Source organism: Oncorhynchus keta, chromosome 28 (genome assembly GCF_023373465.1).
Source record: "Oncorhynchus keta strain PuntledgeMale-10-30-2019 chromosome 28, Oket_V2, whole genome shotgun sequence".
Lineage (NCBI taxonomy): Eukaryota > Metazoa > Chordata > Actinopteri > Salmoniformes > Salmonidae > Oncorhynchus > Oncorhynchus keta.
This window is the reverse complement of record NC_068448.1, coordinates 22,580,781-22,604,702: the sequence shown is the minus strand read 5'-3', so window position 1 is coordinate 22,604,702 and position 23,922 is coordinate 22,580,781. Positions and strand designations below refer to the sequence as shown.

The window sequence follows — 23,922 nt, the reverse complement described above, 5'->3', positions numbered from 1 at the left end:
GCCATGACCAAGAGTCACAGAGGAGGCAGAGGTGGTGACAGACTAAAGGAATCCTCAACTGCATGTTTGTATAATGTGTATGTCCGCAGGTGTGTGTGTCGTAGGTTGTTCAGCGATCCTCAGTTAAAAATGGTGTCTTTTTACTCTATCTTTGTCTCTCTGTCACTATCTAGGAAGTAGAAAGGGAGGTAATGCATTCCCGAAAGAGCACTGTGTGTACAACACTCCTCCTCTCTCTCTGTGTGTGTCTGGCAGATGGCCAGAGGTGGAGCATGGTCCTACTCCTCAGGCCGTGATGTACTTTACAGCTCAGACAAGTCCCTGCAGCACCCGCCTACCCACACTGGAGCTAGGGTAGTTGTGGGCGCTGCTTCACTTTATTAGAGACAATGTTTTGGGCTCATATAGTTCGGAATAACTTTATTGTAATACAATTGTAGGCGTACATCAACTGCCATCATTTCAATGAAATTCTTTTCACTTTTTTGGGCTGCTCATTATAGCAAAGCTGGATCAAAGAGAAAGGGAATAGAATAGAGAAATAATACTATAAGATCTCATCCCACATATGGCATATTTCCACTAAGGACTTACCCCAGTATTTTACCCAAATGGCTCAGACTTTTGTGTTTCCACCTCCACGGCCTGGCTCCAGTATCTCTCTGGGCCATGACCTCAGTGGACCTGCTCTCCAAGGACCTGGACACTGATACTTTACATAACAATGGCTAACCGGGTACATGGGTTGACACCTCCCACCATTAACACCTCACAAAAAACTATCTTGATGAAGCAGAGGTTGTTGATACTGCTCTTTACAAGTCCTCGGTATCAGCCCAGTTCCCTAAAAATAATACTAGGGCTGATATTAACATAATGACTGGTGACACACTGATGCTATACTGGAAAACACCCAATAGTGTAACACAGGGAGCAGAGCAACACCAGCCAGCCGGTCTGAGAGGTGGCCAACAGGGAACACCACGTCACTTCAACGTGGATAATTGGGTCATATTTGGTTGAGACATTGATCAATGAGATTACAACCTATATTCAGCCACTCAAAAAGACAGCCAAAAGTTAGCTGAATGTTCAGTGTGTTATCACTATGTTTTCAACCATCTGAAAGCACAATAAAATTCCAATTGAAAAACAATGTCTGATTTTTTACATTTAATTGTCACCCAAATGCCTCACTGTGCTTTCAACCATTGAAAAGCACAGCAACGTTCAAATGGTAATATAATGTTAGATATTTAGCTTATTTATATTTGACTGAATAATGTGCTATCCACTGTACTTCAATCAGTTTGTGCCTAATGGGGGAGGAGTGAACAGCAGTGTGGAATCTGCCTGGCTCAGCCTCAGTTATATTGCCCTGCATGCAGGCCTAGTGCAGGTGTCAGAGCTGGGACCTCTCCTTAGAAAAGACCAATAGGCCTATCATTAGTATAAGGAGCAATAACTCCTCTCTCTACCAGACCTGTTTGTCAGCTGCTACTCAACTCCACCCACCCATCGTCTGTCTTTCTGAGCTACTCGTTAAAACTTTGGAGAGAAGTATCTCTATCTGTGCATACAGTACATCAGCTGGGTCCAGACTCCTGGACACTACATAATACAATACATAATAAAATACATACTACAATATATAATAAAATACACTATACAATACATAATAAACGACATAATACCACACATGATAAAATACATAATACAATACATAATAAACTACACATAATACAATACATAATACAATACAAAATATATGCAAATAATCATCATGCTGTAAAGTGTTCTTTTATCATTTTTCTTAATCTGATTTTATTGCTAGTTTGAGTTACTTGGGGTGGCAGAGAGTTGAACAGACAGTTCAGTACCTTTAACCCTTCAACAAGTTACACAAAGACCAATAGTGATGCAGTCAATCTCTCCTCAACTTTGAGCCAGCTTTGAGATTGACATGCATACCACTGACATCTGCCCTTTGTGTAAATCTAAGTGCAATACGTGCTACTCTGCTCTGCACCAACTACAATTTTCCTATGTCCTTCTTTGCCGCACGTGACCACACAACTAGGCAGTAGTCCAGGTGTGACAAAACTAGGTCCTACACGACCTGTCTGGTGGATTAGATGTCAAGAAAGTAGAGCAATGCCTTATCATGGACAGACCTCTTCCCATTTTAGCAACCATTGAGTCTATATGTTCTGACCGTGATAGTTTGCTATCTAGGGTTACACAGAGCAGTTTAGTCTCCTCAACTTGCTCAATCGTCACAGTAAATCAGTAATACATTCAGTAATACATCTAGATGAGGTTTAGTTTTTGAGATATTTAGCACCTGCCTATTGCTGTTTAACCGTTCAAAAACTGACTGGAGCTCTATGTTAAGAGTGTCAGTTATTTATTTGACTGTCGTAGCTGTAGTATGTACTGTACAGTTGAGTCATCAGCGTACACAGACACACAGGATTTATTCAAGGTCAGTGGAAGGTCATTAGTAAAAAACAGAAAACAATGATGGCCCAAGCCAGCTGCCCTGCGGTACATGGACTCAACCGAATGCTTCCATTAAAGAAAATCCTCTGTGTTCTATTAAATAGGTAGGATGTAAGTCCATGACACCGAAGATTTTTCAGCAATAGGTTATGATCAATGATATCAAAAGCTGCACTGAAATCTAACAAAACATCTCCCACAATCTTCTGATTATCAGTTTCTTTCAGCCAATCATCAGTGTCCTTGCCGAGCATGTTGAGTGCCCTTCCTTATAAGTACACTGAAAGTCTGTTGTTAATTTGTTTTCTGCTGAGCTAGCTTTTTTGCCCAGAATTTCATTTAAGTTACTCCAGAGCTTTTTACTATCATTCTTTCTAAATCATTTATATTTGTACCATAGTATAGTTTCTTCTTCTTTTTGTTTAGTTTTGTACAATTTACTGTATGTTTGTCCAATCTGCTGTGTTGTCAGAATTATTTGCTATTCCCTTTGCCTCATCCCTCTTTAGCCATAGAGATTTTGGACTAGTACATCAAGTCATAGTGCTGACATCCATAGATCTAACCATGGGGATTTGGCTGTTCTAACAGTCAGTTTCTTGATGGGCGCATGCCTATCAGTAAGCGGAAAATAAGCAATTTCATAAATGCTTCAAGTGCAGCGTCAGGTTGTTCCTCATTACACACATCCCACCAACAAATCTTTTTCACATCTCAAATCAAATCAAATGTTATTTGTCACATACACATGGTTAGTAGATGTTAATGCGAGTGTAGCAAAATGCTTGTGCTTCTTGTTCCAACAATGCAGTAATAACCAACGAGTCATCTAACCTAACAATTCCTCAACAACTACCTTATACACACAAGTGTAAAGGGATGAAGAATATGTACATAAAAATATATGAATGAGTGATGGAACATAACGGCATAGGCAAGATGCAGTAGATGGTATCGAGTACAGTATATACATATGAGATGAGTAATGTAGGGTATGTAAACATTATATTAAGTGGCATTGTTTAAAGTGGCTAGTGATACATTTTCCATAAATGTTTTCCATTATTAAAGTGGCTGGAGTTGAGTCAGTATGTTGGCAGCAGCCACTCAATGTTATTGGTGGCTGTTTAACAGTTTGATGACCTTGAGATAGAAGCTGTTTTTCAGTCTCTTGGGTCCCTGCTTTTATGCACCTGTACTGACCTCGCCTTCTGGGTGATAGCGGGGTGAACAGGCAGTGGTTTGGGTGTTTGTTGTCCTTGATCATCTTTATGGCCTTCCTGTGACATCGGGTGGTGAGCCTGGAGAGCCTTACGGTTCTGGGCGGAGCAGTTGCCATACCAGGCGGTGATACAGCCCGACAGGATGCTCTCAATTGTGCATCTGTAGAAGTTTGTGAGTGCTTTTGGTGACAACCCGAATTTCTTCAGCCTCCTGAGGTTGAAGAGGCGCCGCTGCGCCTTCTTCACCACGCTGTCTGTGTGGGTGGACCAATTCAGTTTGTCCGTGAAGTGTACGCCGAGGAACTTAAAACTTACTACCCTCTCCACTACTGTCCCGTCGATGTGGATAGGGGGGTGCTCCCTCTGCTGTTTCCTGAAGTCCACGATAATCTCCTTTGTTTTGTTGACGTTCATTGTGAGGTTATTTTCCTGACACCACACTCCGAGGGCCCTCACCACCTCCCTGTAGGCCGTCTCGTCATTGTTGGTAATCAAGCCTACCACTGTAGTGTTGTCTGCAAACTTGATGATTGAGTTAGAGGCGTGCATGGCCATGCAGTCGTGGGTGAACAGGGAGTACAGGAGAGGGCTCAGAACGCACCCTTGTGAGGCCCCAGTGTTGAGGATCAGTGGGCTGGAGGTGTTGTTACCTACCCTCACCACCTGGGGGCGACCCAGGGTCTCGAGCTTGATGATGAGTTAGGAAGGTACCATGGTGTTAAATGCTGAGCTGTAGTCAATGAACAGCATTCTCACATAGGTATTCCTCTTGTCCAGATGGGTTAGGGCAGTGTGCAGTGTGGATGCGATTGTGTCGTCTGTGGACGTATTGGGGCAGTAAGCAAATTGGAGTGGTTCTAGGGTGTAAGGTAGGGTGGAGGTGATATGGTCCTTGACTAGTCTCTCCATAGTCTCTCCATGATGACGAAAGTGAGTGCTACGGGGCAGTAGTCATTTACCTCAGTTACCTTAGCTTTCTTGGGAACAGGACCAATGGTGGCTCTCTTGAAGCATGTGGGAACAGCAGACTGGGATAAGGATTGATTGAATGTGTCCGTAAACACACCAGCCAGCTGGTCTGTGCATGCTCTGAGGACGCCGTCTGGGCCTGCAGCCTTGCGAGGGTTAACACGTTTAAATGTTTTACTCACCTCGGCTGCAGTGAAGGAGAGTCCAAAGGTTTTGGTAGCGGGCCGTGTCAGTGGCACTGTATTGTCCTCAAAGCGAGCAAAGAAGTTGTTTAGTCTGTCTGGGAGCAAGACATCCTGGTCCACGACAGGGATGGTTTTCTTTTTGTAATCCGTGATTGACTGTAGACCCTGCCACATACCTCTTGTGTCTGAGCTGTTGTATTGCGACTCTATTTTGTCTCTATACTGACGCTTAGCTTGTTTGATTGCCTTGCGGAGGGAATAGCTACACTGTTTGTATTCAGTCATGTTTCCGGTCACCTTGCCCTGGTTAAAAGCAGTGGTTCGCGCTTTCAGTTTCACGCGAATGCTGCCATCAATCCATGGTTTCTGGTTTGGGAATGTTTTAATAGTTGCTGTGGGTACGACATCGCTGATGCACTTGCTAATAAACTCGCTCACCGAATCAGCGTATTCGTCAATGTTGTTGTTTGACGGAATGCGGAACATATCCCAATCCACATGATCGAAGCAATCTTGAAGCGTGGAATCAGATTGGTCGGACCAGCGTTGAACAGACCTAATCGCGGGACCTTCCTGTTTTAGTCTCTGTCTATAGGCTGGTAGCAATAAAATGGAGTCGTGGTCAGCTTTTCCAAAAGGAGGTCGGGGGAGGGCCTTATATGCATCACGGAAGTTAGAATAACAATGATCCAGGTTTTTACCAGCCCTGGTAGCACAATCAATATGCTGATATAATTTAGGGAGTCTTGTTTTCAGATTACCCTTGTTAAAATCCCCAGCTACAATGAATGCAGCCTCAGGATATGTGGTTTCCAGTTTACATAGAGTCAAATAAAGTTCATTCAGGGCCGTCGATGTGTCTGCTTGGGGGGGAATATATGGGGCTGTGATTATAATCGAAGAGAATTCTCTTGGTAGATAATATGGTCAACATTTGATTTTGAGGAATCCTAAGTCAGGTGAACAGAAGGACTTGAGTTCCTGTATGTTGTTGTGATCACACCACATCTCGTTAATCACAAGGCATACCCACCCTGCCCCTCTTCTTACCAGAAAGATGCTTGTTTCTGCCGGCGCGATGTGTGAAGAAACCAGCTGGCTGTACCGACTCCGATAGCGTGTCTCGAGTGAGCCATGTTTCCACGAAGCAAAGAACCTTACAGTCTCTTATGTCTCTGGAATACTACCCGTGCTCAGATTTCATCAACCTTGTTGTCAAGAGACTGGACATTGACGAGTAGTATGCTAGGGAGTGGTGCGCGGTGTTCCCGTCTCCGGAGCCTGACCAGAAGACCGCCTCGTTTGCCCCTTTTACGGCATCGTTGTTTAGGGTCGCCGACTGGGATCTGATGCATTGTCCTGGGTGGTGGGCAAAACACAGGATCCGCTTCGGGAAAGTCTTATTCCTGGTCGTAATGATGGTGAGTTGACGTTGCTCTTATATCCATTAGTTCCTCCCGACTGTATGTAATAAAACCTAAGATTACCTGAGGTACCAATGCTTGTTTGACATAGGAGATTACCTGGGGTACCTGACAAACCTCTTGTATGATCGCTTATACAGAATTTTAAGTCCAGTCATTGGAACTTTTTTCTAGATATGGGTATTACATTATAATCACTCCATCCGACGGGTGTGGATAATGCTTTAGACCAGCCGCATTAGCAAAGATGTGGTCAATACACGTGGATGATTTACTTCCTATTCTTTTTGAAAATATCCTGGTAGGTTGACTGATAACCTGAACCAGATTGCTGGAATCGGTTACAGCTTCAAGCTTCTTTTTGAGTGGACAGCTTGATGACAAGCAGTTAATATTTAGGTCACCCAGAAAATATACCTATCTGTTGATATTACATACATTATCGAGCATTTCACACATATAGTTCAAATAGTGACTTTAAGCAGTTGCTGGTCTATAGCAACTTCATACGAGAATAGATTAACCTGTAGCCATATTACTTCTATATCATCTGACATGAGATCCTCTGCAGCCTAACAGGAATATGACTCTGGGCATATATAGCAACATCTCCTCCATTTGCATTTCTATCTTTCCTGTAAATGCTATAACCATGTAGAGATACTACTGCATCATCAAAGGAATGATCAAAGTGTGTTTCAGAGATGAAAAGAAAATGAATATTTTCTGATGTTGGTAAGTTTCAAATTTCATGAGCCTTGTTTCTCAGAATACATACATTATGCAAATATGGGCTGTTTTAATCATTTTCTGGGTTGTGTAACGGATGTGAAACGGCTAGCTTAGTTAGCGGTGTGCGCTAAATAGCGTTTCAATCGGTTACGTCACTTGCTCTGAGACCTTGAAGTAGTAGTTCCCCTTGCTCTGCAAGGGCCGCGGCTTTTGTGGAGCGATGGGTAACGATGCTTCGTGGGTGACTGTTGTTGATGTGTGCAGAAGGTCCCTGGTTCGCGCCCAGGTATGGGTGAGGGGACGGTTTAAAAAAATTATACTGTTACATTGATGCTGTTGACCCGGATTACTGGTTGCTGCGGAGGAAGGTCAAAAGGGGGGTGAGTGTAACGGATGTGAAACGGCTAGCTTAGTTAGCTGTGTGCGCTAAATAGCGTTTCAATCGGTTACGTCACTTGCTCTGAGACCTTGAAGTAGTGGTTCCCCTTGCTCTGCAAGGGCCGCGGCTTTTGTGGAGCGATGGGTAACGATGCTTCGTGGGTGACTGTTGTTGATGTGTGCAGAAGGTCCCTGGTTCGCGCCCGGGTATGGGCGAGGGGACGGTTTAAAATTATACTGTTACAGTTGCTTGTTTGTTTTTAGTACTATTCTGAGAGATTGATCCAAGGTAGACATGTCAGTGACATTTACATTTGAGCCAATGGTACTGAGTGGTCTGCCCGCAGAGTATTCTTCCTAAAGCAGACCGTTTCAGTGGAAACAGTGGACATTCTATGGGCATATGATTATTGCTGACAATATTGCTGACAATACCCTCGGAACTCAAAGTTAAAGGAACATAGATTGGGTTACTTACATTGATTTCACTTCTCTTTCTCTGGGATAAAATACAATTTCCATGTCCTCTGAGCTTATTATGACAGGGATGACTGTGCTTGCATGACTGTTCCTGGTCTGTGAAATTATGAATTTGACAGTAGAACTGAAATAATTACAGTAGAACTGCCAGTCGCTACAATGGCATGTTACACCATGTTTATCACCTTTGGTCAAAGTCAAGTGAAACAATCTGTACCTCCATGAAGTCAGAGCAACAATGTGTACCTCCATGAAGTCAGAGCAACAATGTGTACCTCCCTGAAGTCAGAGCAACAATGTGTACCTCCCTGAAGTCAGAGCAACAATGTGTACCTCCATGAAGTCAGAGCAACAATGTGTACCTCCATGAAGTCAGAGCAACAATGTGTACCTCCATGAAGTCAGAGCAACAATGTGTACCTCCATGAAGTCAGAGCAACAATGTGTACCTCCATGAAGTCAGAGCAACAATGTGTACCTCCATGAAGTCAGAGCAACAATGTGTACCTCCATGAAGTCAGAGCAACAATGTGTACCTCCCAGAGCAACAATGAAGTCAGAGCAACAATGTGTACCTCCATGAAGTCAGAGCAACAATGTGTACCTCCCTGAAGTCAGAGCAACAATGTGTACCTCCATGAAGTCAGAGCAACAATGTGTACCTCCATGAAGTCGGAGCAACAATCTGTACCTCCATGAAGTCAAGTGAAACAATCTGTACCTCCATGAAGTCAGAGCAACAATGTGTACCTCCATGAAGTCAGAGCAACAATGTGTACCTCCATGAAGTCAAGTGAAACAATCTGTACCTCCATGAAGTCAGAGCAACAATGTGTACCTCCATGAAGTCAGAGCAACAATGTGTACCTCCATGAAGTCAGAGCAACAATGTGTACCTCCATGAAGTCAGAGCAACAATCTGTACCTCCATGAAGTCAGAGCAACAATGTGTACCTCCATGAAGTCAGAGCAACAATCTGTACCTCCATGAAGTCAGAGCAACAATGTGTACCTCCATGAAGTCAGAGCAACAATGTGTACCTCCATGAAGTCAGAGCAACAATGTGTACCTCCATGAAGTCAGAGCAACAATGTGTACCTCCATGAAGTCAGAGCAACAATGTGTACCTCCATGAAGTCAGAGCAACAATGTGTACCTCCCTGAAGTCAGAGCAACAATGTGTACCTCCATGAAGTCAGAGCAACAATGTGTACCTCCATGAAGTCAGAGCAACAATGTGTACCTCCATGAAGTCAGAGCAACAATGTGTACCTCCCTGAAGTCAGAGCAACAATGTGTACCTCCATGAAGTCAGAGCAACAATGTGTACCTCCATGAAGTCAGAGCAACAATGTGTACCTCCATGAAGTCAGAGCAACAATGTGTACCTCCATGAAGTCAGAGCAACAATGTGTACCTCCCTGAAGTCAGAGCAACAATGTGTACCTCCATGAAGTCAGAGCAACAATGTGTACCTCCATGAAGTCAGAGCAACAATGTGTACCTCCATGAAGTCAGAGCAACAATGTGTACCTCCCTGAAGTCAGAGCAACAATCTGTACCTCCCTGAATTCAGAGCAACAATGTGTACCTCCATGAAGTCGGAGCAACAATCTGTACCTCCATGAAGTCAGAGCAACAATGTGTACCTCATGAAGTCAGAGCAACAATGTGTACCTCCCTGAAGTCAGAGCAACAATGTGTACCTCCCTGAAGTCAGAGCAACAATGTGTACCTCCCTGAAGTCAGAGCAACAATGTGTACCTCCATGAAGTCAGAGCAACAATGTGTACCTCCATGAAGTCAGAGCAACAATGTGTACCTCCCTGAAGTCAGAGCAACAATGTGTACCTCCATGAAGTCAGAGCAACAATGTGTACCTCCATGAAGTCAGAGCAACAATGTGTACCTCCATGAAGTCAGAGCAACAATGTGTACCTCCCTGAAGTCAGAGCAACAATGTGTACCTCCATGAAGTCAGAGCAACAATGTGTACCTCCATGAAGTCAGAGCAACAATGTGTACCTCCCTGAAGTCAGAGCAACAATGTGTACCTCCATGAAGTCAGAGCAACAATGTGCTAATATACAGTAATTCCAGAGCGGAGACATTTAGAAGAGAAAGCAGCAGGTCATATTTAATCTAATCTCTATGGTTGAGAGATGGACAGAATATGAATGTTTTCTGATGTTACTAAATTGTCAATTTCATGAGTCTTTTCTCAGAATACATACAGTATGTTAATATGGGCTGTTTTTAATCCTTTTTTGGGTTGCTTGTTTGTCTTTAGTACTATTCTGAGAGGCTGATCTAAGGTAGACATGTCAGGGATTTTGGCAATGAGGATACCATGCTAGTTGGCTAGGGAAACTGCTTCCTTCATACTGGACACAGAGACATAAACACGGTATTCACAAGCTCATCTGACTGTGGGGAAGTAGATAAAGGGCCTCATTGCCAAAATCCTGAAGTATTCCTTTAACACACGGCCTTCTCATTGTAATGCTACAGATGACTGTAATGGTCCAATCCTTCACAGATGGTGTTAATTAGGGATTGGCCTGATTTCACCACAATGCTCACTGACTCTTGATCTGGTAAACCGTCCACGACTCCCTCTCTACATCCTGCTTCTCACACCGTCTATCCATCCCCTCCTCAAGATTCAATCCTTCAATCCTACTCTTGGTCTGCTACTTAGGTCTAATGTCGGGAAGGCCTACTCTAAGAACTATGCATAGGTGTTGGCTGGATTATCAATGGAATTGAATGATTCAAGTTAAATAACCCAATCTAAATAACCCAATCTCAGAACACTGTCTTGATCTTTCTCATTCTAACCATTACATTCTGTTCAGCCAGTCAAGTGTAAGTCCTTCCTTTCTCAGTGTAGGGAATCCTCTTAAACCTCACAGACATCATCAAGATTATATCATCTGAATCACCAAGCTCAGATACCTTTAATCTAATACCTCCCAAAATATCTGAGACAGATTAGTTAGCCTTTCAGTTCAGATGTAAGACCTGTCAAAAGGTATATATTCTTTGAAATGGATCATTTGGAAATGGGTGCTGAAGTACTATTGCCACAATTTAAATTGTGAATGAATTTAGAGTTAGGTTGCCAAGTCACTGTAAACCATAAGCAGTATAGTAGTACATTAGTAAGGTAGGTGACACATTGTGGTTTTGGGACAGGGTCATTTTACCTTTAGAATTAATATTATTCAGACAGGCTTTAGGGTAGAGAATAGAGACACACAGGACCGACATTATGAGTACAGTCTCATGTTACACAGGGTCAGTCCAGACAGAACAGATATGGTGAGTACAGACAGACAGAACTGACAGAACAGACAGGGTGAGTACAGAGAGACAGAACAGACAGGGTGAGTACGGTCTCAGGTTACACGGGGCCAGTACAGACAGAACAGACAGGGTGAGTACAGAGAGACAGAACAGACAGGGTGAGTACAGACAGACAGAACTGACAGAACAGACAGGGTGAGTACAGACAGACAGAACTGACAGGGTGAGTACGGTCTCAGGTTACACAGGGCCAGTACAGACAGAACAGAACAGACATGATGAGTACAGACAGACACAGCAGACAGGGTGAGTACAGACGGAACAGACATGGTGAGTACAGACAGACAGAACAGACAGGGTGAGTACAGACAGACATAACAGACAGTACGAGTTCAGACAGAACAGACAGGGTGAGTACAGACAGAATAGACAGGGTGAGTACAGACAGACAGAACAGACAGGGTGAGTACAGACAGACTGACATGACAGAACAGACAGGGTGAGTACAGACAGACAAGGTGAGTACAGACAGAACAGACAGGGTGAGTACAGACAGACAGAACAGATAGGGTGAGTACAGACAGACAGAAATGTCAGAACAGACAGGGTGAGTACAGACAGACATAACAGACAGTACGAGTACAGACAGAACAGACAGGGTGAGTACAGACAGACATAACAGACAGTACGAGTACAGACAGAACAGACAGGGTGAGTACAAAGAGACACAACAGACAGACAGAAATGACAGAACAGACAGGTTGAGTACAGACAGACAGAATAGACAGGGTGAGTACAGACAGACAGAACAGACAGGGTGAGTACAGACAGACTGACATGACAGAACAGACAGGGTGAGTACAGACAGACAAGGTGAGTACAGACAGAACAGACAGGGTGAGTACAGACAGACAGAACAGACAGAACAGACAGGGTGAGTATAGACAGACATAACAGACAGTACGAGTACAGACAGAACAGACAGGGTGAGTACAGACAGACATAACAGACAGTACGAGTACAGACAGAACAGACAGGGTGAGGACAAAGAGACACAACAGACAGGGTGAGTACAGACAGACAGAAATGACAGAACAGACAGGGTGAGTACAGACAGACAAGGTGAGTACAGACAGAACAGACAGGGTGAGTACAGACAGACAGAACAGATAGGGTGAGTACAGACAGACAGAATTGACAGAACAGACAGGGTGAGTACAGACAGACAGAACAGACAGGGTGAGTACAGACAGACAGAAATGACAGAACAGACAGGGTGAGTACAGACAGACAGAACAGACAGGGTGAGTACAGACAGACAGAACAGACATGGTGAGTACAGACAGGCATAACTGACAGAACAGACATGGTGAGTACAGACACAGAGAACATAGGGTAAGTGAGTATAGGTTATGCTGGGGGGTGTAAGCTGGGGACGGGTGTCCACAGCACACAAATCCAAACCTCTCCATCCATCCACTCCCCTCCCACCCTCCCCTCCCCTCCCCTCCTACCTTGAGGAACGGTGGAGCGGTATACGGGAGAGGGGACAACAGGGGCTGGAACAGCGGTGGATCTAGTGTGGTAGAGATCCGCGGGTCACCCCCATTTTGTTTCCTACAAACACAGAAAACACACAGAGAGAAACATGAACATCAGACAGATCAGAATAAGTCCCTCATATCACATTGAGGTCATGAGGGGAGAGAAGGGGAATAAACAATGTGGCTGAATGCCTCAGGGTTCTAGGGTTAGAATCCCTTACAACTGCAACACAACACAACACAATACACAGCTATTTAGGAAACACTGGCTGCAGCGTGGTGCCCATTCTGGGAAGCATCACAATGGCCTACGGTGTAAACAGTAAACTGAGGTTGAAGAGCAGTATGAAGAGACTGAGTAATCCAATATCATTCTAACTCCTCATCTCTGCTCTGACTTCCTTCCTCTATTGTTCTGGCAGTAGGGTATTATTAGATAATAGATATGATGACTCAGTGACCGGAGGAAAATATATTGTATTAAATTTCAGGCTAAATAAGGTTTCTGGGGATATGAGAGTTGAGCTAAAGGGTGACTTTCAATATCTTGTAGAAACCAATACAAATACTGGACGAGCTTGAGATTCGGGAATATGTTACAGTCAACATTTCTGGTGAATACAGGAAATGTATTGCCATTTCTCCCTGATTGTGAATCACACTGTGTCCAGATGAAGATCAAGTTTTAACTTGATTTGTCCCATAGAGCAATTGGTTTTGCAGCAAAGGAGCATAAAACACAATATTAAACATACAAAATCCCCATGGAACACAATGCCACAGTTATAGTGAATACCATTATATTGCTAGTACATCATGTCATAAGGCTGACATCCATCAATATGCATACACTGTATATACAAAAGCATGTGGACACCCCTTCAAATTAGTGAATTCTGCCATTTCAGCCAGACCCGTTGCTTACAATCAACCAATCAAATGTATTTATATAGCCCTTCTTACATCAGCTGATATCTCAAAGTGCTGTACAGAAACCCAGCCTAAAACCCCAAACAGCAAGCAATGCAGGTGTAGAAGCACGGTGGCTATGAAAAACACCCTAGAAAGACCAGAACCTAGGAAGAAACCTAGAGAGGAACCAGGCTATGAGGGGTGGCCAGTCCTCTTCTGGCTGTGCCGGGTGGAGATTATAACAGAACATGGCAGGTGTAAATTAAGATTTTTAAAAATTGTGAATTAATATAGTGGTTAGTAGAGCTATGTGTTGTTGGTTGGTGAGGCTGAATAAAGCAGATTTCCAGTCGCTGTCAGATTAGTTTTAAAAAGGTATACGGAGCAGGCTATATGAGTAGGCTGTATGAGTCATAGATTATAGTATGTGTTTAAACATATACATGATGGTAAAGTCATCATCACATTTGCTGTGTCTGACTGTCTGACTGTCTGACTGACTGACTGAGCTGAGCTGTGTAATGCTCCGGGTGTCGTGGGTGTGAAGTCAAATGCAGGAGACAGAGTTCAATGCTGTGCGTCTTTTAATAGCACCAACGCACCACAGGGAGTTCACAAAAGTTACGTTCCCAAAACACAGGGAATCAAAAAATACAATGGAAAAATACAAGACCAGGCACTAACACGTACCTTTACAACAGAGCCGAAGGTTACAATGAAATAATCCCGCACAACAACCAGGCGGGCCGGCTGACTAATAAAGACAAACTAATTAACATAAACAGGTGCTACCACTAAACATACAAGGAGGGGGAGGAAAAACAATCAGTGGCAGCTAATAGGCCGGTGACGACGACCGCCGAGCTCCACCCGCCCGGGAAGGGGAAACACCCTCGGTCGAACTCGTGACAGTACCCCCTGACGCGCCGACACCGGCCTCGAGGTCGCCCGGAGGACGAGGCGCAGGGCGATCCGGATGGAGGCGATGGAAATCCCTCAACATGGATGGATCCAAGATGTCCCTCACCGGTACCCAGCACCTCTCCTCCGGACCGTACCCTCCCAGTCCACGAGGTACTGCAGGCCCCTCACCCGGCGTCTCGAGTCCAGAATGGCCCGGATCGTGTACGCCGGGGACCCCTCGATGTCCAGAGGGGGGGACGACCTCCGGCACCTCACTGTCCTGCAGGGGACCAGCTACCACCGGCCTGAGGAGAGACACATGAAACGAATACGATAATAGGAAGGGAGTTGTAATCGATAACACACCTCGTTTATTCTCCTCAGGACTTTAAAGGGCCCTACACACTGCGGACCCAGCTTCCGGCAGGGCAAGCGGAGAGGTAGGTTACGGGTTGAGAGCCAGACCCTGTCCCCCGGTACAAACACGGGGGCCTCACTGCGGTGGCGGTCAGCACTCCTCTTCTGCCGTCCACTCGCTTGTCGTAGAGAATCCTGGACGGCCCTCCAGGTCTCCTTGGAGCGCTGTACCCATTCCTCCACCGCAGGAGCCTCGGTCTGGCTTGGATGCCATGGTGCCAGGACCGGCTGGTACCCCAACGCACACTGGGAATGTATCGTGCCCACTCCCCTGGCCGATCCTGGCAATACGACCGCAGAAACCTACCCACCTCCTGGTTCATTCTCTCCACCTGCCCATTACTCTCGGGGTGATAACCGGAGGTCAGGCTGACAGAGACCCCCAAACGTTCCATGAACGCTCTCCATACCCGAGACGTGAATTGGGGGCCCCGATCAGAAACGATGTCCTCCGGCACCCTGTAGTGCCGAAAGACATGGGTGAATAATGCCTCAACAGTCTGTAGGGCTGTAGGGATACCGGGCAACGGGAGGAGACGGCAGGACTTAGAGAACCAATCCACAATCACTAGAACCGTGGTGTTCCCCTGAGACGGCGGAAGATCGGTCAGGAAATCTATGGACAGATGTGACCATGGCCGCTGTGGAACGGGGAGGGGTTGTAGCTTCCCTCTAGGAAGGTGCCTAGGAGCCTTACTCTGAGCGCATACTGAACAGGAGGAGACATAACCCTTAACGTCCTTAGCCAACGTAGGCCACCAATACCTCCCCTGAAGGCTCCCCACTGTCCTCGTCACCCCAGGGTGACCCGAGGAGGGTAGGACATGAGCCCCACCGAATCAGTTTGTCCCGAACACCAAGCGACACGTACGTTCGCCCCGCTGGACACTGGGGAGGCGCGGGTTCAGACCGTAACGCCCGCTCGATGTCCGAGTCCACCTCCCATACCACTGGGGCTACCAGCTTTGAGGCGGGAAGGATGGGAGTAGGTTCGGTGGACCCAACCTCTGTGTCGTAAAGGCGGGACAGTGCGTCAGCCTTCACGTTCTGGGAGCCCGGTCTATAAGACAAAGTAAAACGGAAACGGGTGAAGAACATGGCCCACCTTGCCTGACGTGGGTTAAGTCTCCTAGCTGCCCGAATATACTCCAAATTCTGGTGGTCAGTCCAGATGAGAAAAGGGTGCTTAGCCCCCTCAAGCCAGTGTCTCCACACCTTCAGAGCTCTAACCACCGCTAGCAACTCCCTGTCCCCCACATCATAGTTACGCTCCGCTGGGCTGAGCTTCCTCGAGAAGAAAGCGCAGGGGCGGAGTTTTGGTGGCGTACTCGAGCGCTGTGATAGCACGGCACCCACCCCAGCCTCGGACGCGTCCACCTCCACTATGAATGCTAGAGAGGGGTCCGGATGCGCCAACACGGGCGCATCAGTGAACAGCGCCTTCAACTTGTTGAATGCTCCGTCTGCCTCTGCTGACCACTGCAAACGCACCGGCCCCCCCTTCAGCAGTGAGGTAATGGGAGCCGCTATCTGGCCATAAACCTCCGGTAGTAGTTGGCAAAACCCAAAAACCGCTGCACCTCCTTTACCGTGGTCGGAGTCGGCCAATTACGCATGGCCCTAATGCGGTCACCCTCCATCACTACCCCCGAGGTGGAAATGCGATATCCCAGAAAAGAGACGGCTCGTTTAGAGAACACGCATTTCTCAGCCTTGACGTATAGGTCATGCTCCAGCAGTCGACCAAGCACCTTGCGCACCAAAGACACATGCGCGGTGTGAGTGGCCGAGTAGATCAGAATGTCATCGATATAAACAACCACTCCCTTCCCGCACAGGTCCCTGAGAATCTCGTCTACAAAAGATTGAAAAACGGCTGGAGCATTTTTTAACCCATACGGCATGACGAGGTACTCATAGTGGCCGGATGTAGTACTAAATGCGGTTTTCCACTCGTCTCCCTTCCGAATACGCACCAGACTATACGCGCTCCTGAGATCCAGTTTTGTGAAGAACTGCGCTCCGTGGAACGATTCCACCGCCGTAGCGATGAGAGGTAGAGGGTAACTATACCCCACTGTGATGGCGTTTAGACCTCTATAATCGATACACGGACGCAAACCTCCCTCCTTTTTCCTCACAAAAAAGAAACTCGAGGAGACGGGTGAATTGGAGGGCCGAATGTACCCCTGTCCCAGCGACTCCGTGACATATGTCTCCATTGCCAACGTCTCCTCCTGGGACAGCGGGTACACGTGACTCTTGGGAAGCGCAGCGTCTACCTGGAGATCTATCTTACAATCCCTTCCCGGTCAATAAGGTGGTAATTTAGTCGCTTTCACTTTACTGAAAGCGATTGCCAAATCGGCATACTCGGGGGGAATGCACACCGTGGAACCCTGGTCTGGACTCTCCACCGACGAGACCGAGAAGCGTTCCGCCTGCCATCTCTACTCCCAGACGGACCCCCCCAGCACCGATCAGACATGTGTCCTCTCCGACCACAGTTGGTGCAGGGAAGGCCTCCTCCTCCGGTACCCCTTGGCGCAGCCCCTCCCAACTCCATTGGAATGGGGCTGGAACGCACAGAACCCTCTCTGAACGCCCGCAGGCAGCCAGCAGATTATCCAGTCGAATGGACATGTCAATCAGTTGATCCAGTGACAGAGTGGTGTCATTTACATTACATTTAAGTCATTTAGCAGACGCTCTTATCCAGAGCGACTTACAAATTGGTGCATTCACCTTATGACATCCAGTGGAACAGCCACTTTACAATAGTGCATCTAAATCTTTTAGGGGGGGGGGGGTGAGAAGGATTACTTATCCTATCCTAGGTATTCCTTAAAGAGGTGGGGTTTCAGGTGTCTCCGGAAGGTGGTGATTGACTCCGCTGTCCTGGCGTCGTGAGGGAGTTTGTTCCACCATTGGGGGGCCAGAGCAGCGAACAGTTTTGACTGGGCTGAGCGGGAACTGTACTTCCTCAGTGGTAGGGAGGCGAGCAGGCCAGAGGTGGATGAACGCAGTGCCCTTGTTTGGGTGTAGGGCCTGATCAGAGCCTGGAGGTACTGAGGTGCCGTTCCCCTCACAGCTCCGTAGGCAAGCACCATGGTCTTGTAGCGGATGCGAGCTTCAACTGGAAGTCAGTGGAGAGAGCGGAGGAGCGGGGTGACATGAGAGAACTTGGGAAGGTTGAACACCAGACGGGCTGCGGCGTTCTGGATGAGTTGTAGGGTTTAATGGCACAGGCAGGGAGCCCAGCCAACAGCGAGTTGCAGTAATCCAGACGGGAGATGACAAGTGCCTGGATTAGGACCTGCGCCGCTTCCTGTGTGAGGCAGGGTCGTACTCTGCGGATGTTGTAGAGCATGAACCTACAGGAACGGGCCACCGCCTTGATGTTAGTTGAGAACGACAGGGTGTTGTCCAGGATCACGCCAAGGTTCTTAGCGCTCTGGGAGGAGGACACAATGGAGTTGTCAACCGTGATGGCGAGATCATGGAACGGGCAGTCCTTCCCCGGGAGGAAGAGCAGCTCCGTCTTGCCGAGGTTCAGCTTGAGGTGGTGATCCGTCATCCACACTGATATGTCTGCCAGACATGCAGAGATGCGATTCGCCACCTGGTCATCAGAAGGGGGAAAGGAGAAGATTAATTGTGTGTCGTCTGCATAGCAATGATAGGAGAGACCATGTGAGGTTATGACAGAGCCAAGTGACTTGGTGTATAGCGAGAATAGGAGAGGGCCTAGAACAGAGCCCTGGGGGACACCAGTGGTGAGAGCGCGTGGTGAGGAGACTCTCGCCACGCCACCTGGTAGGAGCGACCTGTCAGGTAGGACGCAATCCAAGCGTGGGCCGCGCCGGAGATGCCCAACTCAGAGAGGGTGGAGAGGAGGATCTGATGGTTCACAGTATCGAAGGCAGCCGATAGGTCTAGAAGGATGAGAGCAGAGGAGAAAGAGTTAGCTTTAGCAGTGCGGAGCGCCTCCGTGATGCAGAGAAGAGCAGTCTCAGTTGAATGACTAGTCTTGAAACCTGACTGATTTGGATCAAGAAGGTCATTCTGAGAGAGATAGCGGTAGAGCTGGCCAAGGACGGCACGTTCAAGAGTTTGAGAGAAAAGAAAGAAGGGATACTGGTCTGTAGTTGTTGACATCGGAGGGATCGAGTGTAGGTTTTCTCAGAAGGGGTGCAACTCTCGCTCTCTTGAAGACGGAAGGGACGTAGCCAGCGGTCAGGGATGAGTTGATGAGCGAGGTGAGGTAAGGGAGAAGGTCTCCAGAAATGGTCTGGAGAAGAGAGGAGGGGATAGGGTCAAGCGGGCAGGTTGTTGGGCGGCCGGCCGTCACAAGACGCGAGATTTCATCTGGAGAGAGAGGGGAGAAAGAGGTCAGAGCACAGGGTAGGGCAGTGTGAGCAGAACCAGCGGTGTCGTTTGACTTAGCAAGCGAGGATCGGATGTCGTCAACCTTCTTTTCAAAATAGTTGACGAAGTCATCTGCAGAGAGGGGGGGGGGATTCAGGAGGGAGGAGAAGGTGGCAAAGAGCTTCCTAGGGTTAGAAGCAGATGCTTGGAATTTAGAGTGGTAGAAAGTGGCTTTAGCAGCAGAGACAGAGGAGGAAAATGTAGAGAGGAGGGAGTGAAAGGATGCCAGGTCCGCAGGGAGGCGAGTTTTCCTCCATTTCCGCTCGGCTGCCGGAGCCCTGTTCTGTGAGCTCGCAATGAGTCGTCGAGCCACGGAGCGGGAGGGGAGGACCGAGCCGGCATGGAGGATAGGGGACATAGAGAGTCAAAGGATGCAGAAAGGGAGGAGAGGAGGGTTGAGGAGGCAGAATCAGGAGATAGGTTGGAGAAGGTTTGAGCAGAGGGAAGAGATGATGGAAAAGGAGAGAGTAGCGGGGGAGAGAGAGCGAAGGTTGGGACGGCGCGATACCATCCGAGTAGGGGCAGTGTGGGAAGTGTTGGATGAGAGCGAGAGGGAAAAGGATACAAGGTAGTGGTCGGAGACTTGGAGGGGAGTTGCAATGAGGTTAGTGGAAGAACAGCATCTAGTAAAGATGAGGTCGAGCATATTGCCTGCCTTGTGAGTAGGGGGAAGGTGAGAGGGTGAGGTCAAAAGAGGAGAGGAGTGGAAAGAAGGAGGCAGAGAGGAATGAGTCAAAGGTAGACGTGGGGAGGTTAAAGTCGCCCAGAACTGTGAGAGGTGAGCCGTCCTCAGGAAAGGAGCTTATCAAGGCATCAAGCTGGTCATTTATGAACATTTGAGGGAACCTGGAGGGCGATAAATTATAAGGATGTTACAGCTTGAAAGGGCTGGCCACTGTGACAGCATGGAATTCAAAGGAGGCGATAGACAGATGGGTAAGGGGAGAAAGAGAGAATGACCACTTGGGAGAGATGAGGATCCGTGCCACCACCCCCTGACCATGAAGCTCTTGCTGTGTGCAGAACACCTGACTGGCGGACGAAGAGTTTCAGAGCAGTTCTGCCTTAGCAGTGTTATCTGTGGTGATCCATGTTTCCGTCAGTGCCAAGAACAGTCGAGGGACTGGAGGGAGGCATAGGCTGAGATGAACTCTGCCTTGTTGGCCGCAGATCGGCAGTTCCAGAGGCTACCGGAGACCTGGAACTCCAGGTTTCTTCCTGGGACCACCAGATTTCTAGGGTTTTTCCTAGCCCACGCTTTTACACCTGTTTGTTTGGTCTGTTTGAGGGTTTTAGAGAACTGGGATTCTGACAGACACATAGTTGATCAGGCTGATGAAGAGGGCTACGCTAATGCAAGGAGATTGGAATGACAAGTGGACTACACGTGTCGAATGTTCAGAAAGTTAACTCTCGTAGCAAGAATCTTATTGACTAAAATGATTAAAATGATACAGTACTGCTGAAGTAGGCTAGCTGGCAGTGGCTGCGTTGTTGACTTTGTAGGCTAGCTGGCAGTGGCTGCGTTGTTGACACTACACTAATCAATGACCCGTTGAGTGTAATAGTTTCTACAGTGCTGCTATTCGGGGGGCTGAGCTGGCTAGCTAGCAGTGTTGATTACGTTACGTTGCGTTAAAAGAACGACAATAGCTGGCTGGCTAACCTGAAAATCGCTCTAGACTACACAATTATCTTTGATACAAAGACGGCTATGTAGCTAGCTATGTAGCTAGCTACGATCAAACAAATCAAACCGTTGTGCTGTAATGAAATGAAATGAAAATGTGATACTACCTGTGGAGCGAGGCGGAATGCACCGGGTTGTTGAGTGCGGAAGTTCTATTCGGTAGACGTTGGCTAGCTGTTGGCAGCTAGCAGTGTCTCCTACGGATAGGACAGACAAATAGCTGGCAGCTAACCTCGGTAAATTAAGATAATCACTCTAAGACTGACACACTCTAAACTACACAATTATCTTGGATACGAAGACAGCAAAGACAACTATGTAGCTAGCTAACACTACACTAATCAAGTCGTTCAGTTGAGTGTAATAGTTTCGACAGTGCTGCTATTCGGTAGACTGGACGTTTGCTAGCTGGCTAGCTGCTGCAGATAGCAGTGTAGACTACGTTAGGACGAAAATACGATAATTACGCAATTATCTTTGATACAAAGACGGCTATGTAGCTAGCTAAGAAGAAATTGCTAAGATTAGACAAATCAAACCGTTGTACTATAATGAAATGTAATGAAAAGTTATACTACCTGCGGACCGAAAATGCGGATGCTACCTGCTCCAACCCGGAAGTAACGAGTAACCCCTGTCTCCACTAAATTTTAGGATTGTGCCGGGCCAGCCAGGAGTCCCCAGTACCACTGGAAACGCAGGCGAATCAATAATAAAAAAAAACTGATACGCTCCCTATGATTCCCCTGCGTCACCATGTCCAGTGGGACCGTGGTCTCCTGACCATCCCTGACCCTAATGGCCGGCTATCTAGGGAGTGCACGGGGAAAGGAGAATCTATCGGCACCAGCGGAACCCCTAACTTAAGGGCGAGTCCGCTCCATAAAGTTCCCAGCTGCGCCTGAATCGACTAGCGCCCTATGCTGGAAAGAGGGGAAAAAGAATCAAATCAAATCAAATGTATTTATATAGCCCTTCGTACATCAGCTGATATCTCAAAGTGCTGTACAGAAACCCAGCCTAAAACCCCAAACAGCAAACAATGCAGGTGTAAAGGAAAAGAAAGGAAAAAGTTTAAGACAAACATGTGGCCAACAAGGGGTTCTGGGTGAGTTTGATGCTGACTCACCTGGGGTGACCGAGACTACGTTCCGCCTGCCATCTCTACTCCCAGACGGACCCCCAGCACCGATCAAAGACGTGTGTCCTCTCCGACCAAAGTTGGTGCAGGATTAGACAAATCCTCCGGTACCCCTTGTGCTCCCATAATTGAAATGGGAGCGGAGGGGCTGGGTGGTGGAATGAAAGAGCCCTAATGAACGCCCGCGGAGCCAGCAGATTATCCAGTCGAATGGACATGTCAATCAGCTGATCCAGTGACAGAGCGGTGTCCCGACACGCTAGCTCCCGGCGGACGTCCTCTCGGAGACTACACCTGTAGTGGTCCATAAGGGCCCTGTCATTCCACCCAGATCCGGCTGCCAAGGTCCGGAACTCCAGCGCGTAATCCTGGGTGCTCCTCCTCTCCTGCCTGAAATGAAATAGTCGTTCTCCCACTGCTCGGCCGTCTAGAGGGTGATCAAACACGGCACGGAAGCAGCAGGAAAACTCTGTGTAGTGCTCCCGCGCTGAGTCTGGGCCATTCCAGACTGCGTTCGCCCACTCCAGAGCACGACCCGTGAGGCAGGAGATGAGGACACTCACCCTCTCTGCTCCTGAGGGAGTGGGTCTGATGGTGGCCAGGTATAGCTCCAGATGAAGCAAAAACCCTGGCAACCCGCCGCTGCTCCATCATAAGCCCTCGGTAGCGTCAAACGGAGGGTGCTGGAGTCCGGAGATGGGGAGTCCGGAACCGTGGGTGCCGAAGGTGGAGAGAGGAGACCCTTCCTCTCCCATCTGTCCATTCTCTCCATCACTTGATCCATTGCGGATCCGATCCGATGGAGGACGGTGGTGTGGTGGAGAACCCGTTCCTCCATCGATGGGAGAGGGTTGGCTGCTGCTCCTGCTGACTTCATTTGATTTTTAGGTGCGGGATTCTGTAATGCTCCGGGTGTCGTGGGTGTGAAGTCAAATGCAGGAGACAGAGTTCAATGCTGTGCGTCTTTTAATAGCACCAACGCACCACAGGGAGTTCACAAAAGTTACGTTCCCAAAACACAGGGAATCAAAAAATACAATGGAAAAATACAAGACCAGGCACTAACACGTACCTTTACAACAGAGCCGAAGGTTACAATGAAATAATCCCGCACAACAACCAGGCGGGCCGGCTGACTAATAAAGACAAACTAATTAACATAAACAGGTGCTACCACTAAACATACAAGGAGGGGGAGGAAAAACAATCAGTGGCAGCTAATAGGCCGGTGACGACGACCGCCGAGCTCCACCCGCCCGGGAAGGGGAAACACCCTCGGTCGAACTCGTGACAAGCTGAGTGGTTGATATAGCAGCTCTCGTCATCTTACTGAAAGAGAGACCCTCCTGATTGACAGTTTCTTGAGGAGATGAAGCTGAAACCAGTGTGTCTTTAGTGGAATTCAATGAGGCCATGCAGGCAGCTCCAGTATGTCTCATGAGAGATCAAGACAGAACTTTAGCTGCCCAACACAGCTAATTAGACCTGACACAAACACTGTGTATGGAGTGCACACACACACACCCAGACACACACATGCACGCACACACACTGTGGATGGACAGTGCTGGAGTACACACACACACCCAGACACACATCCAGACACACACATGCACGCACACACACTGTGGATGGACAGTGCTGGAGTACACACACACACCCAGACACGCACATGCACGCACAC

The 23,922-nt window shown here is 47.6% G+C and overlaps 1 protein-coding gene across 11 annotated transcripts in view; it reads right to left on the bottom strand.

Annotated features, from left to right (window-relative positions):
* The window catches only part of LOC118380075 (rap1 GTPase-activating protein 1-like), a 90,640-nt gene that overhangs the window by 23,411 nt on the left and 43,307 nt on the right, over positions 1 to 23,922 (bottom strand). For all 11 annotated transcript variants that reach the window (XM_052485121.1, XM_052485123.1, XM_052485122.1 and 8 more), the window contains one exon: positions 12,718 to 12,820. In XM_052485121.1, the coding sequence (XP_052341081.1) occupies positions 12,718 to 12,820 (103 nt within the window). The remainder of the gene's footprint in view (positions 1 to 12,717; positions 12,821 to 23,922) is intronic.